Raw genomic sequence first — 16,435 nt, forward strand, 5'->3', positions numbered from 1 at the left:
AGTAAAGGAGAAAGACTAGGAGAGTAATACTGCTAAATGAAGAGAAAAGGGAGGGGAAGAAGGCAGAGGAGAGCTGTGGTTGTAAGAAAAAAGCATGTATTTTATGATATATCTGCCACTTAAGCAGACACTTTTACCCTAAACCATTTACAGTACTTTGAATGTACTGCATACTGTATGTAAATGTGATCACTGCATGAATTGAACGTACAACCTATGCATTGCTTAGTGATAAGGGCATCAGTGCAACGTAAAAAAGAATAGGGGAAAAAAGACCAAATCACCTTTAAGTAACGTCAAACCGAACATTATTTCAGTTGATTTGGCCATGAAATTGGGAAAATTGTATGGATGCCCCCATCATTCCCCATTGATTTTTAGATAGCTAGCATCTAACTAATTTAAGTGAAAGTTAAGATTACCCCTTCCCGTAGTTACAGATTTGGAAATAGGAGAAGCACTGACCTGCACGGCGTAGGAGATGGCCAGGCCGGCGTAGGCCGGAGGGATCTGGCCATGCATGAGGACGATCATGAGCGCGGTGATGCTGATCAGAGCCACACTGATGACGTCCAGCCGCACGGCCAGCCAGCGCATGGCACAGCTGAACAGGTAGAAGGGAGCCTGGTTCTGATCCAGGAGCTCCTGATACCTGGAGGCCACAACCAGACAGACAGACGGGAACCTTGAGAAAAAGTCATCAAGGAACTAAGATACTATGTGCTGTGTGGAACTTTGTCTCTGGGGGTGCTCTTGAGCCAAAACTGATGCCCTAAACGGACAGAAGACACAATAATGACCCCACTGTACAGAAAGGGTAAAGCCTCCCCATACTCATGAACAAAGGCATATCGGTTTGCCTCGAACTGAGGGTGTGTGATTTCACGAGATAATAAACGGATTGATATGACATATATGAAAAACAGAGGCAACATTCAGGTGAACATATGACGCAAACAATTATAGACTAAACTTCCATAGTGAATCTTTAACGAGACTGATCTGAGGGGTTCGGTAGAGCATGTTTTCCAGTACAGATCTAGGATCAGCTTCCACTCACCCCACACTAACCTTCAACTTCTCCCCCGAGTCAGATTATCTCATGGACACCATTTTTATGTCTCTGCACTCAAGTGTTTTATGCTAATTTCAATGCAATTGTTTTATTTCCTGTTTTTCTTATACTACTAGTACACTATATAACAAACTTGAGTCAAAGATCATGTTTGTTATATAATTTTTCATGTTTGTTTGTTATAATTTTTTAAATAATTACTATTACTGATAGAAAGGCAATACAAATGGCACCAATGGCAATCATTTTAGTCTTAAGTTTCTTTAGTTTTCAACAACAAAAGATCCAAAAAGTTGTATTGTGACTGCAACCTTCAGAGCAGCCATTGCATGTCCTCTAAGCACTTTTATGCTACATTATCATCATTCATTTCCTCTCTCTCTGACAATGCATTGCTTTTGAAAAATATGAAATTGCTCAAGAGTCAATCATCCGCTTGTGAGCGAAAGGGCCGCAGTATGGTTGAACACACGCTCCACAGGAGCAACTAATGCAGGAACTGCCAAGACCCTCATTGCCACTCAGAACAGTGGAAGAATTGTGTTTCTGAACAGCCCAGAGGTTGTTCTGTCCTTCACAAATGTCAAGTTAGTGACTGAGATGCTGGAGTGGCCACTGAGATGCTGGAGAGGCCACACAGTTCTCTCCTTTGTCTTTAGCGATATGCTGAAAACAGCCCCGACTCCTCTCCCAGACAACAGTCCCTCCTCCTCAGTGGTGGTTGGATCCACAGGTTCCTTAGTCTCTGAAGCCTCTTGCAGAATTACATTTTTTTTTAAAGTAAAGACAAACAAAAATGGTTAGACTTACTATTTTTAGTAGTTTACCATTTATATTAAAATACTGTTTAAATTAAATTAATTAAGTTAAGTATTAATTATATTGGTAAACTTTGACTGTTTTTATGATAAAAAGACACGCACCTTTCACCATTTCAGTCACCTTGTCCTTAATTCCATCATCCCACCAGAACGTGTTGTTCCAGCCACATCAGTGTAAAGGATGGATCTAGCACAGCTGCTTGAAGATGGACATGGTCTGAGAAGGGTGCCATCTTGACATGGATGAAGATTAAAAGAAATCTCCTGTTCAGTGATGCTTGGAGACTTCGAACCAGGTCACTGATTGTGACAACTTCTGTGCTTGGGTAATGTCTGTGGTTTCTGCAAAAGGCTGAAGAAAGTCGCCCAACTCTTTCAGTACACTGAAAGAAAATATGAATTCCTTATGCTCCTCCTCTTCAAGCATCCGAAAACTTGAGGTAGTTGTAATGGGAGCACTGCTGTCACCTGCCTCAGTCTGGAGTTCCAACACGTTCACTGCAGCAGTAGTCCCCCTCACTCCAAACACCCCCAAACGCCTCTGTTAAAGCGGTGCTAGTGTAGAGTTCCAACACATTCACTGCAGCATTAGTTCCCCTCACTCCAAACACCTCTGTTAAAGTGGTGCTAGTGTAGAGTTCCAACATATTCACTGCAGCAGGAGTTCCCCTCACTCCAAACACCTCTGTTAAAGTGGTGCTAATGTAGAGTTCCAACATATTCACTGCAGCATTAGTTCCCCTCACTCCAAACACCTCTGTTAAAGTGGTGCTAGTGTAGAGTTCCAACATATTCACTGCAGCAGTAGTCCCCCTCACTCCAAACACCTCTGTTAAAGCGGTGCTAGTGTAGAGTTCAAACACGTTCACTGCAGCAGTAGTCCCCCTCACTCCAAACACCTCTGTTAAAGCGGTGCTAGTGTAGAGTTCAAACACGTTCACTGCAGCAGTAGTTCCCCTCACTCCAAACACCTCTGTTAAAGTGGTGCTGGTGTAGAGTTCAAACAATTCACTGCAGCAGGAGTCCCCTCACTCCAAACACCTCTGTTAAAGTGGTGCTAGTGTAGAGTTCAAACATATTCACTGCAGCAGTAGTCCCCCACTCCAAACACCTCTGTTAAAGCGGTGCTAGTGTAGAGTTCAAACATATTCACTGCAGCAGGAGTTCCCCTCACTCCAAACACCTCTGCAGTGTAGAGTTCAAACATATCACTGCAGCATTAGTTCCCCTCACTCCAAACACCTCTGTTAAAGTGGTGCTAGTGTAGAGTTCAAACAAACTGCAGCAGTAGTCCCCCTCTGTTAAAGCGGTGCTAGTGTAGAGTTCAAACAGTTCACTGCAGCAGTAGTCCCCCTCACTCCAAACACCTCTGTTAAAGTGGTGCTGCAGCAGTAGTCCCCCTCACTCCAAACACCCCCAAACACCTCTGTTAAAGCGGTGCTAGTGTAGAGTTCAAACACGTTCACTGCAGCAGTAGTCCCCCTCACTCCAAACACCCCCAAACACCTCTGTTAAAGCAGTGTAGAGTTCAAACACGTTCACTGCAGCAGTAGTCCCCCTCACTCCAAACACCCCCAAACACCTCTGTTAAAGCGGTGCTAGTGTAGAGTTCAAACACGTTCACTGCAGCAGTAGTCCCCCTCACTCCAAACACCTCTGTTAAAGCGGTGCTAGTGTAGAGTTCAAACACGTTCACTGCAGCAGTAGTCCCCCTCACTCCAAACACCCCCAAACACCTCTGTTAAAGCGGTGCTAGTGTAGAGTTCAAACACGTTCACTGCAGCAGTAGTCCCCCTCACTCCAAACACCAAACACCTCTGTTAAAACACCTCTGTTAAAGTGGTGCTAGTGTAGAGTTCAAACATATTCACTGCAGCAGTAGTCCCCCTCACTCCAAACACCCCCAAACACCTCTGTTAAAGCGGTGCTAGTGTAGAGTTCAAACACGTTCACTGCAGCAGTAGTCCCCCTCACTCCAAACACCTCTGTTAAAGCGGTGCTGGTGTAGAGTTCAAACACGTTCACTGCAGCAGGAGTTCCCCTCACTCCAAACACCTCTGTTAAAGTGGTGCTAGTGTAGAGTTCCAACATATTCACTGCAGCATTAGTTCCCCTCACTCCAAACACCTCTGTTAAAGTGGTGCTAGTGTAGAGTTCAAACATATTCACTGCAGCAGTAGTCCCCCTCACTCCAAACACCCCCAAACACCTCTGTTAAAGCGGTGCTAGTGTAGAGTTCAAACACGTTCACTGCAGCAGTAGTCCCCCTCACTCCAAACACCCCCAAACACCTCTGTTAAAGCGGTGCTAGTGTAGAGTTCAAACACGTTCACTGCAGCAGTAGTCCCCCTCACTCCAAACACCTCTGTTAAAGCGGTGCTAGTGTAGAGTTCAAACACGTTCACTGCAGCAGGAGTCCCCCTCACTCCAAACACCTGACATCAAACATTTCTGCCATTTGAAATTACGGATTGCCTCTTATCCTGCTTGTCGTCCCTTTATGCCATAGTTTGTAAATCTCAATTGTCAGGAGAAACCACATTTGTGGGGTCAGCCATGTTTTTTTTTAATAGGCATGCTAAAATCACGCCCGCCTGCCCGCCTGCCCGCCTGCCCGCAGACAATACCTAGGATAGAACATTGAGTTTCTTGGGTGAATGCTTCACATTCTCTTTTGCACCCAAACCTCCTCCCTTGTGCTGAAGACTAATTGACTTGACAAGTCCTTGATGAATGCAACTTTATTGGAAATTACCATGTCTGAAATGTGCTGAATAAATAAAGCTTGATTTGATACACGATGCATGATACATAATGTTAAAAACAAAAATCTGAACTTGCTATCCACTTCAGACATTAGGGGTGACCTATTTCAAGCTTGCAAGTTCGAGAACGTTACCTCACTTTAGCTAAAAATCTCCAATTAGAGTCGAGTGTTGTTGTTGCCCCCCCCTGCCCACAGGAGCCGCGTTGAAGTCTGTGGAGATTGGCTGGCTAATAACAGAAGGTGCTGCAAGAGGATGCCATTTTGGGATGGGGAAATCTAAACAAGTCTCCCGAGTCTCGAGTCATACAGCTCAAGTTAAGTCACGAGTCATAGATGCTCAAGTCAAAGTCGAGTGGCAAGTGCAAAGTCAAAGTTTCAAGTCTCAAAATGTGTGACTCGAGTAGTATCAGAGTCCAAGTCATGAGACTTGGTATCTCTGGTATAGAGTTACTTAGTTTTGCAACCCAATGTGAACTAGCATTAGCGTTAGCAATACTAGCTGTACCCAAAGACTTCCAGTCTTTGAGCTAAGCTAGTTAGCATTGGCTCTTGAAACTACCTCCAACTTAATTCATACTGGACGCAGATAAATAAATATGGTATCCACATCATCTGACTCTGGCAAAGTACTGTAGATAAAGGGCTTCATCGCCAAAATCCCAAACTATCCCTTTAACAATTAGTGGAAAAAATGGGAAACTGATCCAAGATTAGTGTCTAGAGGCAACTTCACCCTATACCTCGACAGCTCACCTGTCCAGGAACTCATGGCCCCTGTTGTAGGCGTGGATGGTGGAGAGGCCCTGGATGCTGGAGGTGATGTGAGAGATGAAGGGCGACTGGGTGACATTATCCAGGCGCTTGAGCTCGCGGATGAACACGCGCGACACCATGTGGAGCACGGTGAAGAGCAGCACCAGGGGGCCCACAGCCACTAGGAACCAGGGGAAGATGCTGCCGATCACGCCCAGGCAGAAGAAGACCAGGATGACGTTCTGAATGAACATCTCCGCCTGGAACGGCAGCCGCGTGTCCACTGGGAGGGAGGAAGAGGGGGGAGAGAGAGAAAAGACAAGACGACAGATTGTTCAGTCACTGACTGTTACTTATTCCTGATTACTTACGTAATCACTAAAAACACAACTTCATTACTATCATTACTGTTACAAAGTCATTAGGAAATTGCTCTGTAAGGAACAATCTGTTCATATACATTGTGTATTTAGTGTAATGCACAAGTACAATAGCAGCGTCATGTTAAAGTGATAGTTTGGGATTATGGGAATGAAGACCTTTTTCTACTTCCCCAGTCAGATGAACTTATGGATAACATTTTTATGTCTCTGCCATGCAGTTTGAAGGAAGTTGCCAATTAGAATTAGTGCAAATTACTTTCCACCATAATTTGCAAATAAATTAATGAAAAATCCTACAATGTGATTTCTGGATTTTTTTTTCTCATTTTGTCTGTCATATTTGAAGTGTACCTATGATGAAAATTACAGGCCTCATCTTTTTATGTGGGAGAACTTGCACAATTGATGGCTGACTAAATACTTTTTTGCCCCACTGTATATATGGCACACGAGACACCTGTCTGATTCACGCCTGTCTCAGTGGACTTATCCATTGCGGAGGCCGAGGGGATGGCACACCAGTAGTCCATTCACAGGTACAACCCATAATTTCTAATCTACAATGTTTGTTGCGGTAATTTCAATATATTATTATTATAGTCTTGTCATCATTGGAGTGGACACGTTGTTTTCAGAGCGCACAACCTAGGCTACACTCGTGAGCAAATGGTTTGTTTATTTCGTTCCATTTACAAGTTGTCCATTTATTCATCGTCTTTGGTTTGGAGGGCTCCAATCAAATTTGAGTAAGGACATGCACCTAATTACGCATAGAAGTAGACCTAGGCAGGCCGCTGGAGTGTCGCAGCGTTCTAAGGAGGAGTCACTACACACCCGGGTTTGATCCCAGGCTGTGTCACAGCCAGTCGTGACTGGGAGACCCACGAGATGGTGTTCCTTCCGACACAATGGTGTGGATGGCTTCCGGGTTAAGCAAGCAGTGCATTAAGAAGCAATGTGGCTTGGCAGGGTCATGTTTCGGCGGACGCTCTACCCCTTCGCCTCTTCCGAGTCCATAGGGTGTTGCAGCGATGGAACAAGACTAACTACCAATTCAATATCACGAAATTGGGTACACAAAGGGGTGGGAGGCCCAGGTGCACAACTGAGCAAGAGGACAAGAATGTCTAGTTTGAGAAAGACGCCTCACAAGTCCTCAACTGGCAGCTTCATTAAATATTACACACAAAACACTAGTCTCAGCATTCCGGAGTCACCTCTTCACTGTTAACATCGAGGCTGGTGTTTTGCGGGTACTATTTAATGAAGTAGCCAGTTGAGGACTTGTGAGGCATCTGTTTATGAAACTAGACACTAATGTACTTGTCCTCTTGCTCAGTTGTGCAACGGGGCCTCCCACTCCTCTTTCTATTCTGGTTAGAGCCAGTTTGTGCTATTCTGTGAAGGGAGTAGTACACAGTATTGTACGAGATCTTCAGTTTCTTGGCAATCTTTCACATGGAATTGCCTTCATTTCTCAGAACAAAAATACTGACGAGATTCAGAAGAAAGTTTTTTGTTTCTGGACATTTTGAGCCTGTAATCAAACCCACAAATGCTGATGCTCCAGATACTCAACTAGTCTAAAGAAGGCCAGTTTAATTGCTTCTTTAAATCAGCACACATTTCCAGCTGTGCTAACATAATTGCAAAAGGGTTTTCTAATGATCAATTAACCTTTTTAAAATGATAAACTTGGAATAGCTAACACAACGTGCCATTGGAACACAGGAGTGATGGTTGCTGATAATGGGCCTCTGTACGCCTACGTAGATATTCATTTTTTTTTTAAATAAGCCGTTTCCAGCTACACTAGTCAATTACACCATTAACAATGTCTACATTGTATTTCTGATCAATTTGATGTTATTTTAATGGACATAAAAAATTTGCTTTTCTTTCAAAATCAAGGACATTTCTAAGTGACCCCAAACTTTTGAACAGTACTGTATATTATGCATTTTTTAAGTGGGTTGTAATATTCATATGTGTCAACATTTTTTTTCGGACCCCCTGCAGTACCTCCGATTGAAAAAACCTTGCTGTAGACTTCCAGTCACTGCGCTAACACCAGTTAGCATTGTTTTGAGAAACTTTCTTCATACTGGACGCATTGACAAAAATGGTATCCGCAACTTAATCTGACTTTGGGGAGGTAGATAAAGGGCTTCATTGCCAAAATATCAAACTGTCCCTTTTATTGTTATCCTTTTTCATTTGCGGGTTTGTGGACTCGTACAGTACAATAGGTTTGTGTTCATTAGGGCATGCGCCAGAAAGCAATTTGAAACATTTTATAACGGAAAATCAAAATGAGCGACCTCCAGCCAGTCCCTCCCTGTTTGTCGGTTGTCTTCCATTTGATGCCTAATGAACACAACCCAGGTATGTGTCAGAGGACTGCTCCTGGTGGTCCCTCCCTGTTTGTCGGTTTTCTTCCGTTTGATGCCTAATGAACACAACCCAGGTACGTGTCAGAGGACTGCTCCAGGTGGTCCCCCCCGGTTTCAGTCGGTTTTCTAACGTTTGATGCCTAATGAACACAACCCAAGTCTGTGTCAGAGGACTGCTCCAGGTGGTCCATACCCTCGTCCATGTCTTTAGAGAAGAGGTTGAGGATCCGTCCAGTGGGCGTGGTGTCAAAGAACTTCATGGGGCTGCGGAGAATCTTCCTGAAGAGCTCCTCGTGCAGCCTGGACGAAGCTTGCAAAGTGCCCTGAGGGTACAATAATAGTAGTCATTCCATTTTGGGATTTTTAAAGCAACACTTCTATATCACATAGCTCAAATGTTTTAGACAGATGTGACCATACTCCACTGAACAGAAATAGAAACGTAGCATGTAAAGTGTTGGTCTCATGTTTCATGAGCTGAAATAAAAGATTCTAGAAATGTTCCATACACACAAAAAGTATATTTCTCTCAAATGTTGTGCACAAAATTGTTTACATTACATTAAATAAAGGTAAAATAAATATCCCTGTTTGTGAGAATGTATTATTTGCCAAGACAATCCATCCACCTTACAGGTGTGGCATATCAAGAAGCTGATTACAAAGGTGTACCTTGTGCTTGGGACAATAAATGACCACTAAAATGTGCAGTTTTGTCACACAACCCAATGTCACAGATGTCTCATGTTTTGAGGGAGTGTGCAGTTGGTATGCTAACTGCAGGAATTTCCACCAGGGCTGTTGCCAGATAATGTTAATTTCTCTACCATAAGACGCCTTCGTCATTTTAGAGAATTTGGCAGTACGTCCAACCGCCCTCAGAACCGCAGATCACGTGTATATGGTGTCGTGTAGGCAAGCGGTTTGCTGATGTCAACGTTGTGAACAGAGTGCCCCATGGTGGGGTTATGGCATGGGCAGGCATAAGCTACAGACGATGAACATCATTGCATTTCATCAATGGCAGTTTGAATGCAGAGATACCGTGACGAGATCCTGAGGCCCATTGTTGTGCCATTCATCCTCCATCACATCATGTTTCAGCATGATAATACACGGCCCTGTGTCGCAAGAATCTGTACACAATTCCTGGAAGCTGAAAATATCCACGTTCTTGGCCTGCATACTGACCTGACATGTCACAAAATGAACATGTCTGGGATGCTCTGGATCAAAGTGTACAGTAGTGTGTTCCAGTTCGCGTTAAAATACAGAAACTTCGCACAGCCATTGAAGAGTGGGACAACATTCCACAGACCATAATCAACAGCCTGATCAACTCTATATGAAGGATATGCTGCATGAGGCAAATGGTGGTCACACCAGATACTGACTGGTTTTCTGATCCATGCCCCTACCTTTAAAAAAAAAAACAACAGACGCATATTATGCCCAGTCATGTGAAATCTATAGGTGATAAGTGCCTAATGAATTTATGTAAATTGACTGATTTCCTAAAATGAACTGTGACTCAAAATCTTTGATGTTGCATTTATATTTTTGATCAGTGTACTTTATACATTATCTATTTTAGTTAAGTAGTTTAGTTCACTAAGATTCATCCATCAGTCCTTTGGAGTAATCTCTCTGGGGTTAACACAAACACACAACACCAGACATAACAAGCACAACAAAACCACATCAAATTTGATTTGTCACATTCACCTCACAGTGAAATGCTTATCTGATCCTTTACCTTGACAAATATGATGCCGCGCAGAAGTTTGAGCAGCAGCATGACACCCATAGACGAGGCGTAGACTCCAGCGTAGTGCTGCATCAGGGGGTTGTCCCTCATGCTTTCGCTCACCACCGAACTGTTCCCCACCAACACTGTGGTATTCTACACACACACACAGGACAGCATATTCAATACTCAGATAAGGGAGTATTCTGGGGGGTGGTTGATGGTTCAAATCCCAGGTCAATCAATAAAGGTGGGAGTTGACCTGGCGACAAGCAGGCTTTTTTTAGTTACTTTTTACCCCGTTTTTCTCCCCAATTTCATGACACCAATTTGTAGTTACAGTCTTGTCCCATCGCTGCAACTCCCATATGGACTCGGGAGAGGTAGAGGTCAAGAGCCATGCGTCCTCCAAAACACAACCCTGCCAAGTCACACTGCTTCTTGACACACTGCTCGCTTAATCTGGAAGACAGCCGACCATGTCAGTGTGCATGCGCCCAGGGGTTGCGCAATGGGACAAGGACATCCCGGCCGGCCAAACCCTCCCCTAACCCGGACGACACTGGGCCAATTGTGCAGCGCTTAATGGGTCTCCTGGTCACGGCCGGCTGCGGCACAGCCCAGGATCGAACCCGGGTCTGTAGTGACGCCTCTAGCACCGCAATGCAGTGCCTTAGACTGCTGCACCACTTGGGAGGCCCAGGCTAATGGCTTCTGACCCCAGGTATCTTCTGCTGTTGTGCCTTTGAAAGGCCCCTAACCCCTAAAAGCACTGAATGACAAATGGTTAGAGGAGCATCTGGAAAAGCATTATATGAAACAAATGAATGGTTCTAACAGCCTCTCTCTCTGGCAGGTGAATGCATGGGGGAGCGGCTCTGGTAGAGGCCTTGGGAAGTCCTTGGAAGAGCAGTTTGTCTACTGACCCTTAAGTTGCCCATCCAGCGAGCTGTTATTCAGTTCAAAGGGCAAGGTAAACAGTCTGTCTCCTCAGAGAGTGATGGAGTGCTGCATCAGATGACAATCACCCGACGTCAACCCAAATGAGATGGTTTGGGATGAGTTGGACCGCAGAGTGAAGGAAAATCAGCCAACAACCGCTCAGCATATGTGGGAACTCATATGTGGAAAAGCATTCCAGGTGAAGCTGGTTGAGAATGCCAAGAGTGTGCAAAGCTGTCATCAAGGCAAAGGGTGGCTACTTTGAAGAATCTCAAATATATTTAGATTTGTTTCACACTTTTTTGGTTACTACATGATTCCATGTGTTATTTCATAGTTTTGATGTCTTCATTATTATTCTACAATGTAGAAAATAGCAAAAATGAAAAAATACCCTGGACTGAGTCGGTGTCCAAACTTTTGACTGGTGGCTGGTACTTTTGACTGGTACACAGATATGAATATACTAAACCTAACCCCCCAGCAACACCGCGCACACACAGTCAATGATCAAGGTCAAATTTACACATTCAATATTTAAGTATACCACTCCCCTTACACCTGCTCTCACCACTGATTAGTTGAGTAGCTTGTCCATATCTCACTCACACACAACACTAGTGTGAGAGAACTGTCAGTTAATTGTGTTGGGGAGTTTAACGACTACTACTTCTGAGTTATTGTTGTTACAGTTTCTAACAAAGAAAAGTTCAGTTTGTACTTTTCTGGTAGTTTTCCAGAATGTTCAACTTACCCCCCCAAATGGTTTAGGCCTAAACAACGTCTAAAAAACTAATCTCGGTAAGTAATCAGGCTCTCTCTTGAAGATGGATTTGTCAACACGAATTCTACCTCGAAAGAGAATGGCACTTTCCAATTCTTAAAAAGGAATTGGAATCTCCTAAGTTGACTGAATAGAAAAGGAATTGACCCACAACCATCGGCATTGGGTTTCACATCACTATCATATCTCCATATTGATTTAAAACGGACGGATCAAAGGCAACACCGTTGTAAACAATAAAGTTGATTTTCCAAATCATCACTTGTGTTTTTTAAATGTTCCAACTCAAATCAATGCCCAGAGTATATCAAATGGATTCATTGAAATTCAAAAGTGCCATTCACTTTCCAGTCAGAATTTCTACTCTCAAATCTAATTCTCTTCCAGAATCGACAACTACACTGAAATTACAATGACCCTCCCCCAACCCTGCCACTCGATGCAAACCCTGCCACCAAATGCCACTCACCCCGCTGCCCTGCTTGATCCAGTAGCTGAGCCACCAGTTGCTGAAGGCCGTGCTGCCCACGTTGAGGACGAAGAGGGTCAGGATTAGGAGGAAAGCCAGTGCTCCACCCGAGGCCTGGATGTAGACGCCGTACACAGACCAGGGAACTGAGCCCCGCCCACGCTCCTCCACCTGCATCAGCTGGCCTGGGGGACAAGGAGGGAGGTTGAGTAAGAGAGGTTGCGCTGGGTGGAATCTCGTTCCCAGACACTTCCGTCCACCTTGCAGCTGGGGACGAGGTTATGGTGGGTGACATCTTCTAATTGACAGAATAGCACTGAACTCTGGGGAAAAGCGTTAATACCGGTACTAATTGTGGAAAGAATTATGAACTTCACTCATATGTCCATGACAGGACAACAATTATTTACATAATAAACAAGTTGTGTATTAAATGCTGTCTTGTGTATTACAAGTGTGATGGTTATTTTGGTCAACTTTGCTCGTGGCTTTGTGAGGACGGTTTTGCAGACATAATGCATTGTCCTCTGTCTCAATACTCCTTAACGGTCTCCTTTTCTACTAAAGCACTAGAAGGTATAAAGGATGGATAGCATTCCACCACATGGCTCTCATTCATCAAGTACTTTGTGGTTATGACTAAGGGAAAGAAGCTGAGGACAGGAAGCCAAATAAAACATTTGAGATACAGCCCCACACATCCCTGAAGCACGAGCACACACACAGCAGTAGTCTGCATGCATGCACACATATGAACGCACACACTCTGGGGCTAGTACAATGGTTCCGTACCGTTGTCTTTGCTAACAGGCTTGTCCTTCTTTACAGATCCAGACTTTGTGTTCTCTGGGGGTTTCTTTAAGGAGTTCCCAGACTTGTTAGTTGGCACCTTTTGAGGAACAATGACATGTTACAAGTAACATGAACCACAATACAGACCACACTCAATATACACTGCTCAAAAAAATTAAGGGAACACTAAAATAATACATCCTAGATCTGAATGAATGAAATATTCTTATTAAATACTTTTTTCTTTACACAGTTGAATGTGCTTGACAACAAAATCACACATAAATTATCAATGGAAATCAAATTTATCAACCCATGGAGGTCTGGATTTGGAGTCACACTCAAAATTCAAGTGGAAAACCACACTACAGGCTGATCAAACTTTTATGTAATGTCCTTAAAACAAGTCAAAATGAGGCTCAGTGGTGTGTGTGGCCTCCACGTGCCTGTATGACCTCCCTGCAACGCCTGATAAGGTGGCAGATGGTTTCCTGAGGGATCTCCTCCCAGACCTGGACTAAAGCATCCGCCAACTCCTGGACAGTCTGTGGTGCTACGTGGTGTTGGTGGATGGAGGGAGACATGATGTCCCAGATGTGCTTAATTGGATTCAGGTCTGGGGAAAGGGCGGGCCAGTCCATAGCATCAATGCCTTCCTCTTGCAGGAACTGCTGACACACTCCAGCCACATGAAGTCTAGCATTGTCTTGCATTAGGAGGAACCCAGGGCCATCCGCACCAGCATATGCTCTCACAAGGGGTCTGAGGATCTCATCTCGGTACCTAATGGCAGTCAGGCTACCTCTGGCGAGCACATGGAGGGCTGTGCGGCCCCCCAAAGAAATGCCACCCCACACCATGACTGACCCACCGCCAAACCGGTCATGCTGGAGGATGTTGCAGGCAGCAGAACGTTCTCCACGGCGTCTCCAGACTCTGTCACGTCTGTCACGTGCTCAGTGTGAACCTGCTTTCATCTGTGAAGAGCACAGGGCGCCAATGGCAAATTTGCCGATCTTGGTGTTCTCTGGCAAATGCCAAACGTCCTGCACAGTGTTGGGCTATAAGCATAACCCTAACCTGTGGACGTCGGGCCCTCATACCACCCTCATGGAGTCTGTTTCTGACCTTTTGAGCAGACACATTTGTGGCCTGCTGGAGGTCATTTTGCAGGGCTCTGGCAGTGCTCCTCCTGCTCCTCCTTGCACAAAGGCGGAGGTAGCGGTCCTGCTGCTGGGTTGTTGCCCTCCTACGGCCTCCTCCACGTCTCCTGATGTACTGGCCTGTCTCCTGGTAGCACCTCCATGCTCTGGACACTACGCTGACAGTAAACCTTGCCACAGCTCGCATTGATGTGCCATCCTGGATGAGCTGCACTACCTGAGCCACTTGTGTGGGTTGTAGACTCCGTCTCATGCTACCACTAGAGTGAAAGCACCGCCAGCATTCAAAAGTGTCCAAAACATCAGCCAGGAAGCATAGGAACTGAGACGTGGTCTGGGGTCACCACCTGCAGAACCACTCCTTTATTGGAGGTGTCTTGCTAATTGCCTACAATTTCCACCTGTTGTCTATTCCATTTGCACAACAGCATGTGAAATCTATTGGCAATCAGTATTGCTTCCTAAGTGGACAGTTGATTTCACAGAAGTGTGATTGACTTGGGGTTACATTGTGTTGTTTAAGTGTTCCCTTTATTTTTTGAGCAGTGTACATGACATATGCAAACTAAATTAAAACAAGACATCTGTGGTGGACATTTTCTTCAGCATAACAGTCTATGCACACACACACACACACACACTGTCCCTCTCACCTCCACGAAGGGCGTCTCTCCCAGCTGTAGGTTGTTGAACATGGCTGCGTAGTCTCTATTGAGACGCATCAGGTCCTCGTGGCTGCCTTGCTCCGTGATGCTGCCCTCCCTCATGAAGATGACGTCATCGCAGTCCACCAGGTACTATACATACACACAGAGATTTAATTCTCCCACCCTGAAAGTCATAAGTGAAGGTGGGGCCCAACCTACCCATGAGAGAAGTCCTAACAAGCAAATATATATATACAGTGGGGAGAACAAGTGCATGTAGAGGTCTGTCATTTTTATCATAGGTACACTTCAACTGTGAGAGAAGGAATCTAAAACAAAAATACAGAAAATCACATTGTATGATTTTTAAGTAATTCATTTGCATTTTATTGCATGACATAAGTAATTAATACATCAGAAAAGCAGAACTTAATATTTGGTACAGAAACCTTTGTTTGCAATTACAGAGATCATACGTTTCCTGTAGTTCTTGACCAGGTTTGCACACACTGCAGCAGGGATTTTGGCCCACTCCTCCATACAGACCTTCTCCAGATCCTTCAGGTTTCAGGGTTGTCGCTGGGCAATAAGGACTTTCAGCTCCCTCCAAAGATTTTCTATTGGGTTCAGGTCTGGAGACTGGCTAGGCCACTACAGGACCTTGAGATTCTTCTCACGGAGACACTCCTTAGTTGCCCTGGCTGTGTGTTTCGGGTCGTTGTCATGCTGGAAGACTCAGCCACGACCCATCTTCAATGCTCTTACTGTGGGAAGGAGGTTGTTGGTCAAGATCTCGCAATACATGGCCCCATCCATCCTCCCCTTAATAAGGTGCAGTCATCCTGTCCCCTTTGCAGAAAAACATCCCCAAACTTCACGGTCGGGATTATGTTCTTGGGGTTGTACTCATCCTTCTTCTTCCTCCAAACACGGCGATTGGAGTTTAGACCAAAAAGCTCTATTTTTGTCTCATCAGACCACATGACCTTCTCCCACTCCTCCTCTGGATCATCCAGATGGTCATTGGCAAAGTTCAGACGGGCCTGGACATGCACTGGCTTGAGGAGGGGGACCTTGCGTGGGCTGCAGGATTTTAATCCATGACGGCGTAGTATATTACTAATGGTTTTCTTTGAGACTGTGGTCCCAGCTCTCTTCAGGTCATTGACCAGGTCCTGCCGTGTAGTTCTGGACTGATTCCTCACCTTCCTCATGATCATTGATGCCCCACGGGGTGAGATCTTGCATGGAGCCCAAGACCAAGGGTGATTGACCGTCATCTTTAACTTCTTCCATTTTCTAATAATTGAGCCAACAGTTGTTGCCTTCTCACCAAGCTACTTGCCTATTGTCCTGTAGCCCATCCCAGCCTTGTGCAGGTCTCCAATTTTATCCCTGATGTCCTTACACAGCTCTCTGGTCTTGGACATTGTGGAGAGGTTGGAGTCTGTTTGATTGAGTGTGTGGACAGGTGTCTTTTATACAGGTAACGAGTTCAAACAGGTGCAGTTAATACAGGTAATGAGTGGAGAACAGGAGGGCTTCTTAAAGAAAAACTAACAGGTTTGTGAGAGCCAGAATTCTTACTGGTTGGTAGGTGATCAAATACTTATGTCATGCAATAAAATGCAAATGAATTACTTAAAAATCATACAATTTGATTTTCTGGATTTTTGTTTTAGATTCCAGCTCTCACAGT

At 44.7% G+C, this 16,435-nt stretch overlaps 1 protein-coding gene across 8 annotated transcripts in view; it reads right to left on the bottom strand.

Moving 5' to 3' along the window:
• abcc5 (ATP-binding cassette, sub-family C (CFTR/MRP), member 5) overlaps window positions 1–16,435 on the bottom strand; it is a 60,585-nt gene that overhangs the window by 5,345 nt on the left and 38,805 nt on the right. For all 8 annotated transcript variants that reach the window (XR_006831376.1, XR_006831378.1, XR_006831377.1 and 5 more), the window contains 7 exons: window positions 14,743–14,886; window positions 12,927–13,023; window positions 12,135–12,319; window positions 9,949–10,095; window positions 8,386–8,515; window positions 5,417–5,699; window positions 466–652 (listed from right to left, as the gene is read on the bottom strand). Coding sequence is in view for 5 of the 8 variants with exons in the window: in XM_046294984.1 (XP_046150940.1) it covers window positions 466–652; window positions 5,417–5,699; window positions 8,386–8,515; window positions 9,949–10,095; window positions 12,135–12,319; window positions 12,927–13,023; window positions 14,743–14,886 (1,173 nt within the window). In the remaining 3 variants the exon portion in view is untranslated. The remainder of the gene's footprint in view (window positions 1–465; window positions 653–5,416; window positions 5,700–8,385; window positions 8,516–9,948; window positions 10,096–12,134; window positions 12,320–12,926; window positions 13,024–14,742; window positions 14,887–16,435) is intronic.

This window comes from Oncorhynchus gorbuscha, linkage group LG13 (genome assembly GCF_021184085.1).
Source record: "Oncorhynchus gorbuscha isolate QuinsamMale2020 ecotype Even-year linkage group LG13, OgorEven_v1.0, whole genome shotgun sequence".
Lineage (NCBI taxonomy): Eukaryota > Metazoa > Chordata > Actinopteri > Salmoniformes > Salmonidae > Oncorhynchus > Oncorhynchus gorbuscha.